The sequence below is a fragment of the Protopterus annectens genome, chromosome 3.part1 (genome assembly GCF_019279795.1).
Source record: "Protopterus annectens isolate FY-2018-M chromosome 3.part1, PAN1.0, whole genome shotgun sequence".
Classification (NCBI taxonomy): Eukaryota; Metazoa; Chordata; order Ceratodontiformes; family Protopteridae; genus Protopterus; species Protopterus annectens.
Window position 1 is genome coordinate 207200755 of NC_056732.1, and position 13579 is coordinate 207214333.

A 13579-nucleotide genomic window follows, 5' to 3' on the forward strand; every position below is an offset into this window, starting at 1 on the left:
AAGTGTCTAAGTCTAGAAAAAAACTAATCCTATAAAATGCACAAATTCAACACACTAAATTTAACTAAAACTGGAGAGATAAATCTCTTGGTAGGGAAAGGAAAAAAGGGGGATATAACACAAACAATACATTCATTTTTTGAGAAGCCCTCATAGAATGAATTCGAAGTCTTCAGGCAGCAAATGAGACCTGATGTACCCAGGTGGGGTGAAAAGAATTATGGGTAAAGAGGAGTCAAAACAGTGGAACCGAGAAGCTTCAGAATCAGTGCCAAGGTTGGATCCAATCTGATCAGACAACCCATGTGATGAATTGGATGAAAATGGATAACACTGGATCCTTGATTATCCGAGTAGGATTGTGACATGTTTTCTTGTACAGTAGTAACATCCACTATGAAAGGTTAGAGTCCAGCAGAATAAAACAGGTCTCCTACAGGTGTTTACAAACCATTATTATGCAAATGACTTACTCAAAGTGACAAGGGCCCTACTTCCCATTAGCTCAATCCTATTACTACTAAAAATGGCAAGTGCCTGATATCTCATTAACATGATCGTACTACATATACGTAGAGACCTCCTAGAATCCTAACAGTAACAACAGAAGTCTTACTTGCTCCCTAACCCTAATCCCGTACCTCACTCCAAATCAAACTCCCAGTCGTTCCCAAACCTTAATCACAAAATCCAGATCACTAAACCTAAAGCTCTCCGTTGCTCCCTAACCCTAATCCCAAAACCACACATCTTAACCCTAAAACTAGCTTTCTCCCTAAGCTTAATCTCAAACCCCTCTCCATAACTAAACCCTAAATCACCCAGTTGCCTATAAACCTAAACCCCAAACTCCCTCCACCCCACCCATGACCTTTACCTTGCACAAATTTGACCAAGTCTGAGTGATAGCCCACTCTTCTTGCCTATGCCTAGTACACTTGCCTTGCACAAACCTGGCTACAAGTTCCAGAAACAGCCCATGCCCTCAGAGTGTGGTCTGCTAGCAGCTGGGACTCTAGCACTTAAAGGTGACTCAAATAAACTGCTTCAGGATGGACTCTCCTCTCTCTCTCCTACACCTTCACTACAAAGTTGGTGCACAGGTTTTTGGGAAGCTTTGTTAATTTAACTAATGCATCTTGTAAGCAATCAGTCAACAAATAAGTAGAAATGGCAGAACAAGTGGAAATGGCTGTTTTTAATAAACAATTTAAGCTCTTCCATGGTGGAAATGGCTCTAATTCCATTTTGAAACATTACAATTAACAAGTTTTCCTCAAATAAGGGACCGGAAAGATACAACTCAAAAGCTTACAAGCCACTATTATTGTGATCCAAATTCAGTAAGTTCATTTACAGAGTATGGGTGCTATGTGAACTTGGCAGAGCCAGCTGCTACAGAGAAAGGTGGCATATGTTCTTTTTTTCACAGCACAATAACAGATGATTATAACCTCCTAGAAGAACTTTGCAGGGCCATCTTGCAAGCAGCTTCTTGCCCTAGCCTGGCATTAGACCTTAAAAGGGCATTCAAGGTTCCCCATGAACAGCGAGAACAAGTCTTTTGCAAAACCAGAAGACCAGATAATGTCTGTAGCCTTAATTTATGAACTTCTTGCTGCCAAGTAATTAACAGTGGTCTAAAAATGCTTGATTATCAGTTGCTGAAGCAAAAACCTGTTACAATGCTTGAAAGAGGGACTGGCACTGCTTGCTAGGTCTGCAGCTGGTTGATATCAGACTCCTAACCTTCGTATGCTGTGAGAATGCTGTCAATGTATGAAGTACTGTCTAGATCCCAGCCTCCTGTCCCAAAAGTGAGTGATTCAAAAAGAAGTGGATACTGATGCTGGCACTAGTTGTTGCTTAAATAAACAAATAACAAGCTTCTAGAACAGCACCAACAGTGACAAATATCCAGCAATCCTGATGCTAAGGCTCTTTACGTAAACTGGGAGCCTGACTGATGTGGCCATACTTTATAAGGAATGACATCACTGACATGATTGTGAATGAAGAAGAACTGATGCAAGACCCAAGAAATACAACTATTGTATAGCCAACTTCATTTTTTCAATTCTATAGTTTCCCCCTTTCAACCCTCTTGATTTTTGCTGTAGAATGTAAGCCAGCAGAGTTTGTCTCCTAACTTAAGTGGCCTTATATTTGGTACAGCAGTCATCGGTCCTACATAGCGGTCATGCGAATGAAAGAGGTAGCTTCTACAAGGACATTTATCAAAAGACTTTCATTGAAATAATACAATGCAGTACAGCATATAACTATGGCAAAGTGACAGTCAAAGGGTGAATGAAGCACCTAAATTATAACCCTGAGGAAGGACTAAAATAACTGAAACAAGTACACATTAATGTTCAATAACAGAATGAAAAATGTGGAATAAAAGTATAGATGCACTAGTAATTATCCTCCGTAGAAAGCTTTTTAGATGATGAAAACTACTCATAAAACAAAAACAAAGTCAAGCATTCATGATTTTTACCTGCAAAAAACTTAAGATGGCACCAGCTAACATGTTTTTTATGAAAAGCTGCATCTGCTATAATTACTCCCTGGTTACACAACATTTTCAAAGCAACAAAGCACAAGTTCTTATAACATGGAATAAAATACAACCTGTGACCCATCTTATGCAGAAACTGCTTCAGTTCTTCATCCTCTTCTCCAGCTATCACATGCGTCACATCCTCGCTCAGCTGATTAAAGCGAACCCCACCACCAGTGTTAACCAACTTCCTCAATTTATCCAACTTTTTGCCAATAAAGCCACACAGATAAATCTGTAAAACAAAAGAAAAATATTAAAATTAATTTTGGATGAAAAAAAATTGTACCACTAGATTTTTAAACAACCATTTTAATCACTAAATTAAACAGAATATATAAACCAATGTAAAATCCTTAAAATTTCTTCAACATGATAAACTAAAACACCAAAAAGTTGCCTATCAGAGGTTCAGCTCAGATGCCACTATTCAGGACCTGCCACCTGGTATTGGAAAGCAGTGGAAATAATGTGTTTTACAAAGTGAATTTCAACTTTCTAAAACATTTATGTTCTACTTTCTGTAGTACCAATTTGCTTTCAAAGCACAGTTCAATCAGCATATCCAATAGCAGAAAATTCTTGCCATCAAGCTGTGCACTAATGGTTTGCAAGAAGTTCAGTTTTGTGCTCGCCCCTCTCACCATTTTCTTTAGTTATCTCCCAGAACAGCCCAGCTCACAAGCATCAGATTCCAATGAAACTAAATTAATAATATTTACCTATGAGCTCCTGCTGCTTTTCTCTTACAGGGTGCGAGAATTCATATAAAACCTAGCTCGTAGACAGACAATAAGCAGAATTCAACAAATTGCAAGTATAAAAGAATATTCACTAGGTAATTATCCAATTTTATTAAACAAACCTAACAATGGACAGCACTAGCACTGCTTCCTTCAAGTTCTCAATTCCTCAGTTCAGCTCCTGGCTAGTCTGCCTTCCATATGGAATCTGCATGTCCTCTCTGTGTCTAGGAGGATTTTTACAATTTCCTCCCAAGTCTCAGACTAAATGTCAATCCTTATACCAGAATAGTGTACTGTTCACTACGAATCACAAACACCAGTCTTGTCCAGAAGGATAGAGCCCACAAATGAAGCAATAATATGTCCTGTTTAATAATAACAACTGAATATGACAAACATGAAAAGAAAAAAACACTGATAAACAAGTAAACGGATCAAGCGCTTTCATCCACCAGCAAGTGGACTTCATCAGAATCAATCAATTAGTTTACAAAAACCTATTTAAACACTTTTTGGCGCCATCACAGCACTTCCATTTAAAGAGATACCTCACATATAATGTTACAAAATTCTGAGTTGTATCCATTTTATAAAAAGTGCATATCGTACTCAATATATTCAAGCTACTCTAGTTTTAACTTGAACATTACTATAAATAACTAAATACATAAAAATGAAAGTATTTAATATGCTAACAACATATATATAAAATCGTATATTAATAGTCGCTGATTCTAGTGCTGATAAATACTAATACAAACTGCATGATTAGCTGTCATGGAGATATCTAATGAACATAAATCTAAATTCAATACATATAATCTACTTTTATACACAAGGAATGTGGATGAATATCTTAAAAAACAATTTTCATATAATAGGATAAATGAAAATTGACAATTAGTATTAAAATAACTTAAAAATACTAAAATACAAAGTCATGATAATAAGATCTATTTTATAAAATGAATAATAATATTTATGCATATGAAGTGATCTATGGCTACCATAGTTAAATGGATGCTACGATTCTTCTACGCATATGCTATAAAACTATAAATATAATACAATAAATATAATAAATATATTAGATATAATGTAAATAATATAATATAAATAATATATCTATGTCCACATCACCATTTGTGGACAACAAATATAGAAGTCACATCAAAAACATATATACATTTACATGACTATAATTAAAAACATACTTAGATGTTTTAAAATGCATTTGTGTTAGTACATTCATATCTACTACATATCCATATCCTATTGTGCTATTTGTAAAAAAGGCTTTATAGTAATATAATCATTTAATCCAGGCATTGTGGAGGCATCAGTTAAAATTTGCCATTTAGCCTCTTTCTCTGCTATGTGTACACTCATGTTACCACCTCTAATATTTTCGGTAACATGTTCCAAAATGGCAAATTTAAAATGGTGGTTGCTGTCAGGATTTAATACATGCCGATAGAGTGCATTGGTACTATCTTTTTTCTTAATTGCGTATAAATGATCATACATATGCTTCTTGAACATACGTTCGTTTTTTCCTATTTAATAGCAAGTACATTTTATACATTTTGCCATATAAATGATGTTTTTTGTATTACAATTACCTCTCCCAAAAGTGACTCTTGTCCTACTGATATAATCCAACTCCTTCCTCTTCTAATATAACCTGACAGTACCTACAACATCCACATTTACAAGTTCCTTTGTGTTGTGTATTCATACTCACTACCCTATTATTTCTCTCAAAAATGTTTTTTAGATTTGTACCCATTTTATAAACAAATAAGGGCCATCCCCAACAATCTTCCTCAATCCATCATCTAAGGTCAAGATATTCCAATATTTTTTCAATATTTCATTAATATGTACAACCTGCGGTGTATATTCCAGAATGCATGCTCTTTTATATTCTATACCTAAATCTTGTATAATATCCCTATTAATTAATGGTTTCCCCAAAACAGGGAAGTATTTTTCCCCCTTTCTCCTATAACATAAGTTTTAATTTCATTAATTAATTGGGGGGTATCCCCTATTACTAAACAAACTACTGATACAGTCAATCTCTTCTATCATCTCACTGTAGTTGGAAGTCATGCGAGCTGCCTGAATACATTGTCCTTTAAAAATACTCTTTTTGGTCTTGTATGGATGATTACTTGTAAACTCTAAGTAGTTATTGGAAAATTTATTCTTCCTATGAATACAAGAAAGGAAGCCATCTTCACTACTAGTTATGTATGTATCTAGATAAGCTGTACCTTCTTTGCTACAATTATAGGTGAATTTCAAGAAATGTCTGGTACTATTCAGATAGCTAATAAATTCTTCTATACTTTCTTCCTGTCCTTCCCATAAAATAAATATGTCGTCTAGGTATCTGGTGTAGTATCTTATATATTTATAATAATCACTTTTAAATATTTTTTCCTTTTCCCAGCCCAGCATGACTAAATTAGCAAATATTGGGGCACAGGCAGCCCCCATGGCTACTCCACGGGTCTGCCTGTAATGCTCCCCTTCAAAATAAATATAATTATAATCCAAAATGATACTCATTAATTCCATAATAACATTGGTATGTTCCCAGTCTAAACTGGAACACTGTTTGATACCATTAAAAAACTTTCCAGAACCTTTTCCTTAGGGATGCACGAAAATAAATCTACTACATCTATCATTATATACATCAGTCCTTCCTTCCATACTACTGGTGTTAAGTTCCCCAAAAACATCCACGAATCTTTGATCAAATGTTTTACCTTGCTGTAAATATGCTTCAACCAGGTGTCAATAACCACTCCCATAGGGAATGTCTTGGAACGACTACCTGAAATTAAGGGTCTAAACGGAGGGTCAATGAGGTTCTTATGAACTTTAGGCACCCCCACTATAGTGGCAAGTGTGGGATGATCCAACTTCATAAAATTGTATAAATCTACATTGATCTTCCCATCTAATAACGTCTTCCAAGAACATATTGATACGCCTATATCCTACATTAATTTCATTTAAGGATACTGAAGTGTAGTTCCCGGATTGTACTAATATATCAAACATTTTGTTAATATATTCATTATAGTCATATAGTACTATCCCACCCTCTTTATCCGACTTCATAATTCTAACTCATCTATCTTCAGTTAATTGTTGTAGTAAGGCTAATTCTCTCTTATTTAAGTTACTACTATCTTTATTTACACGAATATCATTCTTTAACAAATATATTTCTTTAGTAACTAATTTTTCATATAAAGCTACATGTGGATGAGAAGGTGGAATACATGTACGTTTTTTTCTTTAGTTTACTGTTCTTGGCTATATGGGATGTATTATTGAAATGTATAGCCAAATTTATTTTCCTAAGATATTTTTTTATTTCTGTTATACAATCAACTACCCTAAATTTCTTTCTTGGTACATATTTCATTCCCTTAGAAAAAAGGGAAAAAAACTCATCCCTTATATCCGTATAGTTAAATATATTAAATTCATTTTGTTGAAACACTATTTTCATCATCAGTAGTATCAGTACTACACCTATTATTGTCTTCACCTAAATCAATACAAAAATTTGATACTTTATTATATTCAGATGTTAATATTCTTTCCATTCCTGATTGTAGTGGTGTCTCTGTCCTCCTCCTTTCCTGTTTTCCCTCCATTTCCAATTTCTCTACCAGTTTGTTTTTGCACCTTGGTTCCTTCCCCCATAAAAATGTTCATTCCCTCTATAGGGATGGTAAGAGCCATTATCGTTCTCTATATTCTTATTTTCATGCATTTCTGGATAATTTCCAATCTCTTTTTCCATGAGTATGCCATATTATTTTTGTAATCAATCATGTCCCTCTCCAACTTCCTATGTTTTCTTTGCACAATACTACAAGCCTTAAGATCAGCTTCAATAAACTGCTTATGATACAGATTCTCCCACTGATCAAACAGCATATCATCAGAAATTAATTTATTGAGCTTTCCACCTTTTCAATGTACTTACATAGTTTCTCATCATTTTTCTTAATTAGCAATTTCATAAAATCATAACCAAATTGGTTAAATAATTTCTCAAATTCATCACAGTTCTCCTCACCTAATACTATACCCATGGGTTTCTAAAAAATCTAAGTCCCTTAGGGACTAATTTCAAAGTTAAACCGTTATTTAGATAGGCATTGTCTATCTTAATACCCCTTATTATACTAACGTTTTTCCCCAAAGCATATATTAAATCACGTAGGTTACCATGACAGCTATCATTCAATGCACTACTAATAGAATCTTTGCGACTTACATTATCAAAACAAACATCTACTGAAATAAAATTGTCCAGTTTATCATTCAGTCCACTCGGTTTCTTAAAATAGCCAGTATTAGTGTTAGCTTTTGCCCGAGGGCTAGAGCTATGTTGTACAGTACCTCACGCTACACTTCTTTGAGAAACAACTGATGTATAAGTTTTTTCTGCCATAAAGCACTTGGGTTTAGTACCGGTGCGCCTTGACTCTTCATCTAGATTGTATAGTGAAGTCGAACGTGAAATCTTTTTCTGTCAGTCTGCTGTTATCAGGAGCCTTACTCTTAGTGACTAGAGTGTTTATTTGCGTAGACGCTGAAGTAGGTAGCCGTTGTCCATTAGGCAGTTCTAATTCCAAACCACTGGTACTGAGCGGCTCTCAGTTTTCGCTATGCGAGACCTGTTCGCTGCGTTTAGGCTCATACTGAGACATAATGTCACCAATCGGGTAACCTCTCCCTTTAGAGATGAAACTTCCGACCAAAGTTTATTTCATTCATCAAGGTCTCCAGGCGTACACTTCCCGGTGGTTGTCTCCCCCTGGTTGTCCATAACAATCCAAATACCAGAATAGTGCACTGTCCACTACGAATCACAAACACTAGTCTTGTCCAGAAGGATAGAGCCCACAAATGAAGCAATAATACGTCCTGTTTAATAATAATAACTGAATACGACAAACATGAAAAGAAAAACCACTGATAAGAAACAAGTAAACGGATCAAGCGCTTTCATCCACCAGCATGTGGACTTCATCAGAATCAATCAATTAGTTTACAAAAACCTATTTAAACACTTTTTGGTGCCATCACAGCACTTCCATTTAAAGAGATACTTCACATACAATGTTACAAAATTCTGAGTTGTATCCATTTTATAAAAAGTGCATATCGTACTCAATATATTCAAGCTACTCTAGTTTTAACTTGAACATTACTATAAATAACTAAATACATAAGAAATGAAAGTATTTAATATGCTATATTAAATACTTTCATTTTTTATACTTTCATTTTTTTATGTATTTAGTTATTTATAGTAATGTTCAAGTTAAAACTAGAGTAGCTTGAATATACTGAGTACGATATGCACTTTTTATAAAATGGATACAACTCAGAATTTTGTAACATTATATGTGAGGTATCTCTTTAAATGGAAGTGCTGTGATGGCGCCAAAAAGTGTTTAAATAGGTTTTTGTAAACTAATTGATTGATTCTGATGAAGTCCACATGCTGGTGGATGAAAGTGCTTGATCCGTTTACTTGTTTCTTATCGGTGGTTTTTCTTTTCATGTTTGTCGATTCAATTATTATTAAACAGGATGTATTATTGCTTCATTTGTGGGCTCTATCCTTCTGGACAAGACTAGTGTTTGTAAATGTCAACCCTTAAAATTACTGAAAGGTGCATGCAATCTATTACAGTGTGTGTGCGCGTCTGTGTGTGTAGGTACACATGCATACATTTATATATATATATATATATATATATAAATGTTGATTATTGCACATTTACATTATCCATAGTACCAAGTACTTGTGTATTTCAACATATTTTTAACATAGTAAATATTTTTAATTGATAAATATATTATTAATTAATTAATGTCCATAAAATTATAGCATATTTTTAACTCGATTACATTTAATTGCATATTTTTACTTACTTAATTTAATAATTTATAACATTTATGTATCAATTATTCCTAAAAAAAACGTAAACCTAGAGTAATAAGAACTATTTTACATATATTTTTCTATTATATTGAGGTGAATCTCTTAGCAGTTCTGCAAGTATATTGATCTATTATTTCCACGAAGTGAATTTAAATGAAATGCAGAAAATATTCTGCAATTAGAGGGATTTGGTAATGTAATCACAATAAGTATTTAACATTGCCTTTTTATATGCTTCGACACTTCACCATCTACATATTTATCACCAAACTTAATTGTATACAATAACTATTTACTATTTTTTAATTGATTATTATTTCATAATATTTATTTATTCAATTGATATTTATTCAACATTTAAAATAAGAATATTAGCAATTAATTTTATAAATATATATTCTCATTATAGGTAGGGTTATGTACTGACATTAATTATTCCGTGGACTTGTAAAAGCATTAGAACACACTTTGGTTAACGAAGTAATAACAATGTTAACACACAAAGTATTTTTTAACTAGAAAAACCAAGTGTTGCAGAGTAAAAAGTGTTTTATATAGCTCTTTTAAGCACTTTGGCACTTCCAACATTTATCTACAACACTGTTACTATATTAACATTAATTTTTATTTTGGTCTTATCTAAACGTTGTATTTACTCACAGTAGTTATTTTTACAAAGTAAACATTGAAATATCATGGTAACCGCGATGTATGCAAACACCTAAATAATCTAATTACGCACTCAACTCAATTTTACGAGTTTTTAAAGGTAGATTTTATTAGTTTTACTTTTTAGATTTTGGTACACAACACCAACGATCGAAAAAGAAAAAATGTAATGTTTTTCAACACACGAGCTTTGCTGTTTCTTTTTGTTTAAAGAATATTCATTGCACGTATTAATTCTGAGCACTGACATCCATTGCTATCTGGATGTTGCTTTAAATCAGTCAAACAAAAAGCAATGCTTTGCACTTGAATTGTTATAACCCAATTTGCTACATTACTTTAATTGTATAATTGTTTTTAATGCCTGCATATAAGGACACAATCTTCCTTTGGTGGTTCATCTTGAAAAAGCCCGTCATAGTTACGGGTGAAAGCGCTTGACTCATTTGGTTTCCATTTGGATTTATACTGTGTTTTGACCTTTTATTATCTGTTCGTGCATCTTTCAAAGCTGTGGTAAAGTAATAAAAGAATTTTGCGTTTCAACTGAGACGAATTTGTTCCAGTCAAGAAAAGTTTATTGGACTTCAGTGCTTATGCATATATTTTCGTTGCTTGGTGGGACTTGGTTCGTTTTTTTGATGCATACATTTGTCCTGTGATGGACTGGCATGCCATCCAGGTTTTTTTTTTTTTTTTTGCATAACCGTTAATAAAAGACTGGCAAATCCTGACTCAACATCAAGATCATGGAATGGATGGAAATTCTAGTAACACATCACATTGAGGGAATATAGCTAGGAAGTGGGACAAACTTTAAGCGGAGTTTAAAAATAGGGTAGAAAAAGAGAAAGGGAAATATGGTTGAGAAGTAACAAAAATTTTTTAGAGGGGCTGAGAAATGTTAAAGTATTGCAAAATATGGGGAATCTCACAGAACAAGAGGAGGAGCAACTGCAGAATGCTAAACAGAAAATAAGGATTACCTCAATAATATGCATGAGTTTAGAAAGACTGCTGTTAAGCAACTGTTTCTAATAACTCTAGAGCACAAAAACGTTTAGTACGACGACTCAGACAACAGAAAGTAGAAAGGGCAGTCACCAAGTTTAGGGAGCCTACAACAAAGGTGGGTAAACTAGGGATCTTGTAGGGTCTATATTAGAACACCGAATGTTCAAAATTTCGAGTGTTCTAATATCAACCTGTTTTCAGTGAACGCTGAAAATATTGAAGGAACAGAAAACCAAATTTTTTCCTAGGGAAAGAACTCGGTTGTCCGTTTCTGTTGCTTCAGTATTTTAAGCCCGGTGGTGGAAAGTTACAGGTTGGGTTCAGGTAAATGTTTAATTGTGTGGACGTGAGGGTTAGGTGAGTTAGGGTTAGGGCATGGGTCAGGTAAGTATGCGATTGTGTGGCCGTGAGGGGTAGGGCGCGGGTGAGGTGACTGTGCGACAATGACGGACCTTAGGGTTTGGGTTAAAGTAAGTGGATAGTTAGTGGTGTATGTATAGTTTAGTGTAGGGTTAGGTGTAAAAGTTTAGGTGTATGTGTGTGGATTGCTGTTTGTTTGGTGTGCTTGTGTTGTGTGTGTGTGTTTTGAAACAGCAAATTTTTTCCCCCTAGGAAAAAATTCACTGTTCTGTATCTTCAATGTTTTAAATTTTCAATTCATAGGGTTCGATATTAGAACACTCGAAATTTTGAATGTTCGGTGTTCTAATATAGACTCGATCTTGTAGAAGTATTAGAAATATTTTGGAAATTCTCTGTGAAGTCTGTATAAAGCACAGAAATATGGAAGTCGAGAAAAGGTAGAAATTGAAATGTTTATAGAAGAATTAAATACGCCAAGGTTAAGAATTGAGCCTCCTCTACCTCTAACAGGATAGGAGGAGATGAGATAAAAATGGTGAGATGCATAACCAATCTAAAAGAAAGTTCCCAGGAATAGATGGTATTCCTGTGGAAGTTTGGAAGCTAGGAGGGAAAAAACTGAAAGATCTGGAAGGTTTTGTTTAACAGTATTTTAAGATGAAGAGAAGTACCAACATCCTGGAAGAAAGCTGTGGTAACCATTATACCCTAAAGAGGGTAAATATCCATTAGATCTAGCTTTATACAAGCCCATTTCAATACTAAACCATAACTATTAAATGTTTATGTCTATCACGGCTAAACAAATGGCAAAATTGATAGATATGGATCAATGTGGTTTAGTGGATGGAAGGCAAACATTTGACAACATTAAAAGAACACTGATAATCCAGAGGGAAGCAGAATGTAAGACAATACAAATGTTGTTCAGTTTTGATGCAAACAAAGCATTTGACAGAGTAAGCTGGGACATTATCAGCAGAGCAATGGAAGCATTTGCATTCCCCAATGAAATTTTAAGGCTGATTAGGAGGACATTCTGCGGTGGTGCAGTGGTAGCATTGTTGCCTCACAGCAAGAGGTTCCCCTGTTAAATTCTCGGCTGGAGTGCAGGGAGTGCCTTCTGTGTGGAGTCTGCATGTCCTCCCCGCGGTTGGGTGGGTGTTCAAAAGACATGCGTAAATGAGCGTGCCTTCACTGAAGGTTGAACGTCGAGATGGCACCTCGGCCATCATGAAAATCTACTGCCAATCATTAGTGGACCGGAGTTCCGCTGTGGCGACCCCTAACCGGGAAAAGCCAAATGGCATTCAGAGGATATATGAGAGATCAAAGTTGAAGATTAAAGTGGGTGAGGTCCTCTCTGAATATCTCTGCTTGGGCATAGGAACCAGGCAAGGGTGTCCTCTCTCCCCTTTATTATTTGCATTATATTTAGAACCACTGGCAAAGAAAATAAGGGACTCAGAAATTCAAAGACATAATTGGTATGGTAATCAAGAAAAACTGTCGCTATTTGTAGATGACATTATTTTATGCCTGACAAAACAAGAGAGACATTCAGTGTTGTGGAACATATTGAGACAGTTTCAAATCTTTCTAGGATACAAAATTAATGAAGCTAGAACAAAGGTAATAGCGGTAAATTATGTACCCAATTACGAATTGCTTCAGCAATATCCATACTTAGTGGGACATGATAAAATGACGCATTTAGGAGTATGGATTAAAAATTATTCCAGTGTGGCAGCTAAGGATATGTGGGAAGAGACTAACCAAAATATAATACAAAAACTGAGAAAATGGAAGCTCTGCTATATGGATAGCAATAGTAAGATACAAGCAGTTAAAATGTTTTTAGTCCCTTTAGTCTTGTACACAGGTCAGGCATATTTTTAGTAACCAGAGAAGTTGTTATGGATAGCAATTAAAGTGCTGAAGGATTTTCTCTGGGAAGATGGCAAGAGTCAAGTGAGACAAATTTATTCTTCCAACAGAACAAGGCAGATTGGGGTTAACCAATTTGAGGGGGTATGTCAGAGCAACACAGTTAATGCTCCTATACATAGCACACGCAGAAAATTATAAGTCAAAGTGGAAGGAGATGTTGATGAAATGTGGGGGGGGGGGTGTCAAGAAACAAGGAGAAACTGGTATTGTGGATACAGACCTTTAAGGAGAATAACAATAATCATACAGAATATCTTATTCATCAAGTAGTAGAAAGTA

General features: G+C 34.8%; 1 protein-coding gene across 1 annotated transcript in view; it reads right to left on the reverse strand.

The window, feature by feature from the left end:
- TOPBP1 (DNA topoisomerase II binding protein 1) overlaps positions 1 to 13579 on the reverse strand; it is a 1495804-nt gene that overhangs the window by 1225521 nt on the left and 256704 nt on the right. The window contains exon 4 of the mRNA XM_044066718.1: positions 2638 to 2801. Coding sequence (XP_043922653.1) covers positions 2638 to 2801 — 164 coding nt within the window. The remainder of the gene's footprint in view (positions 1 to 2637; positions 2802 to 13579) is intronic.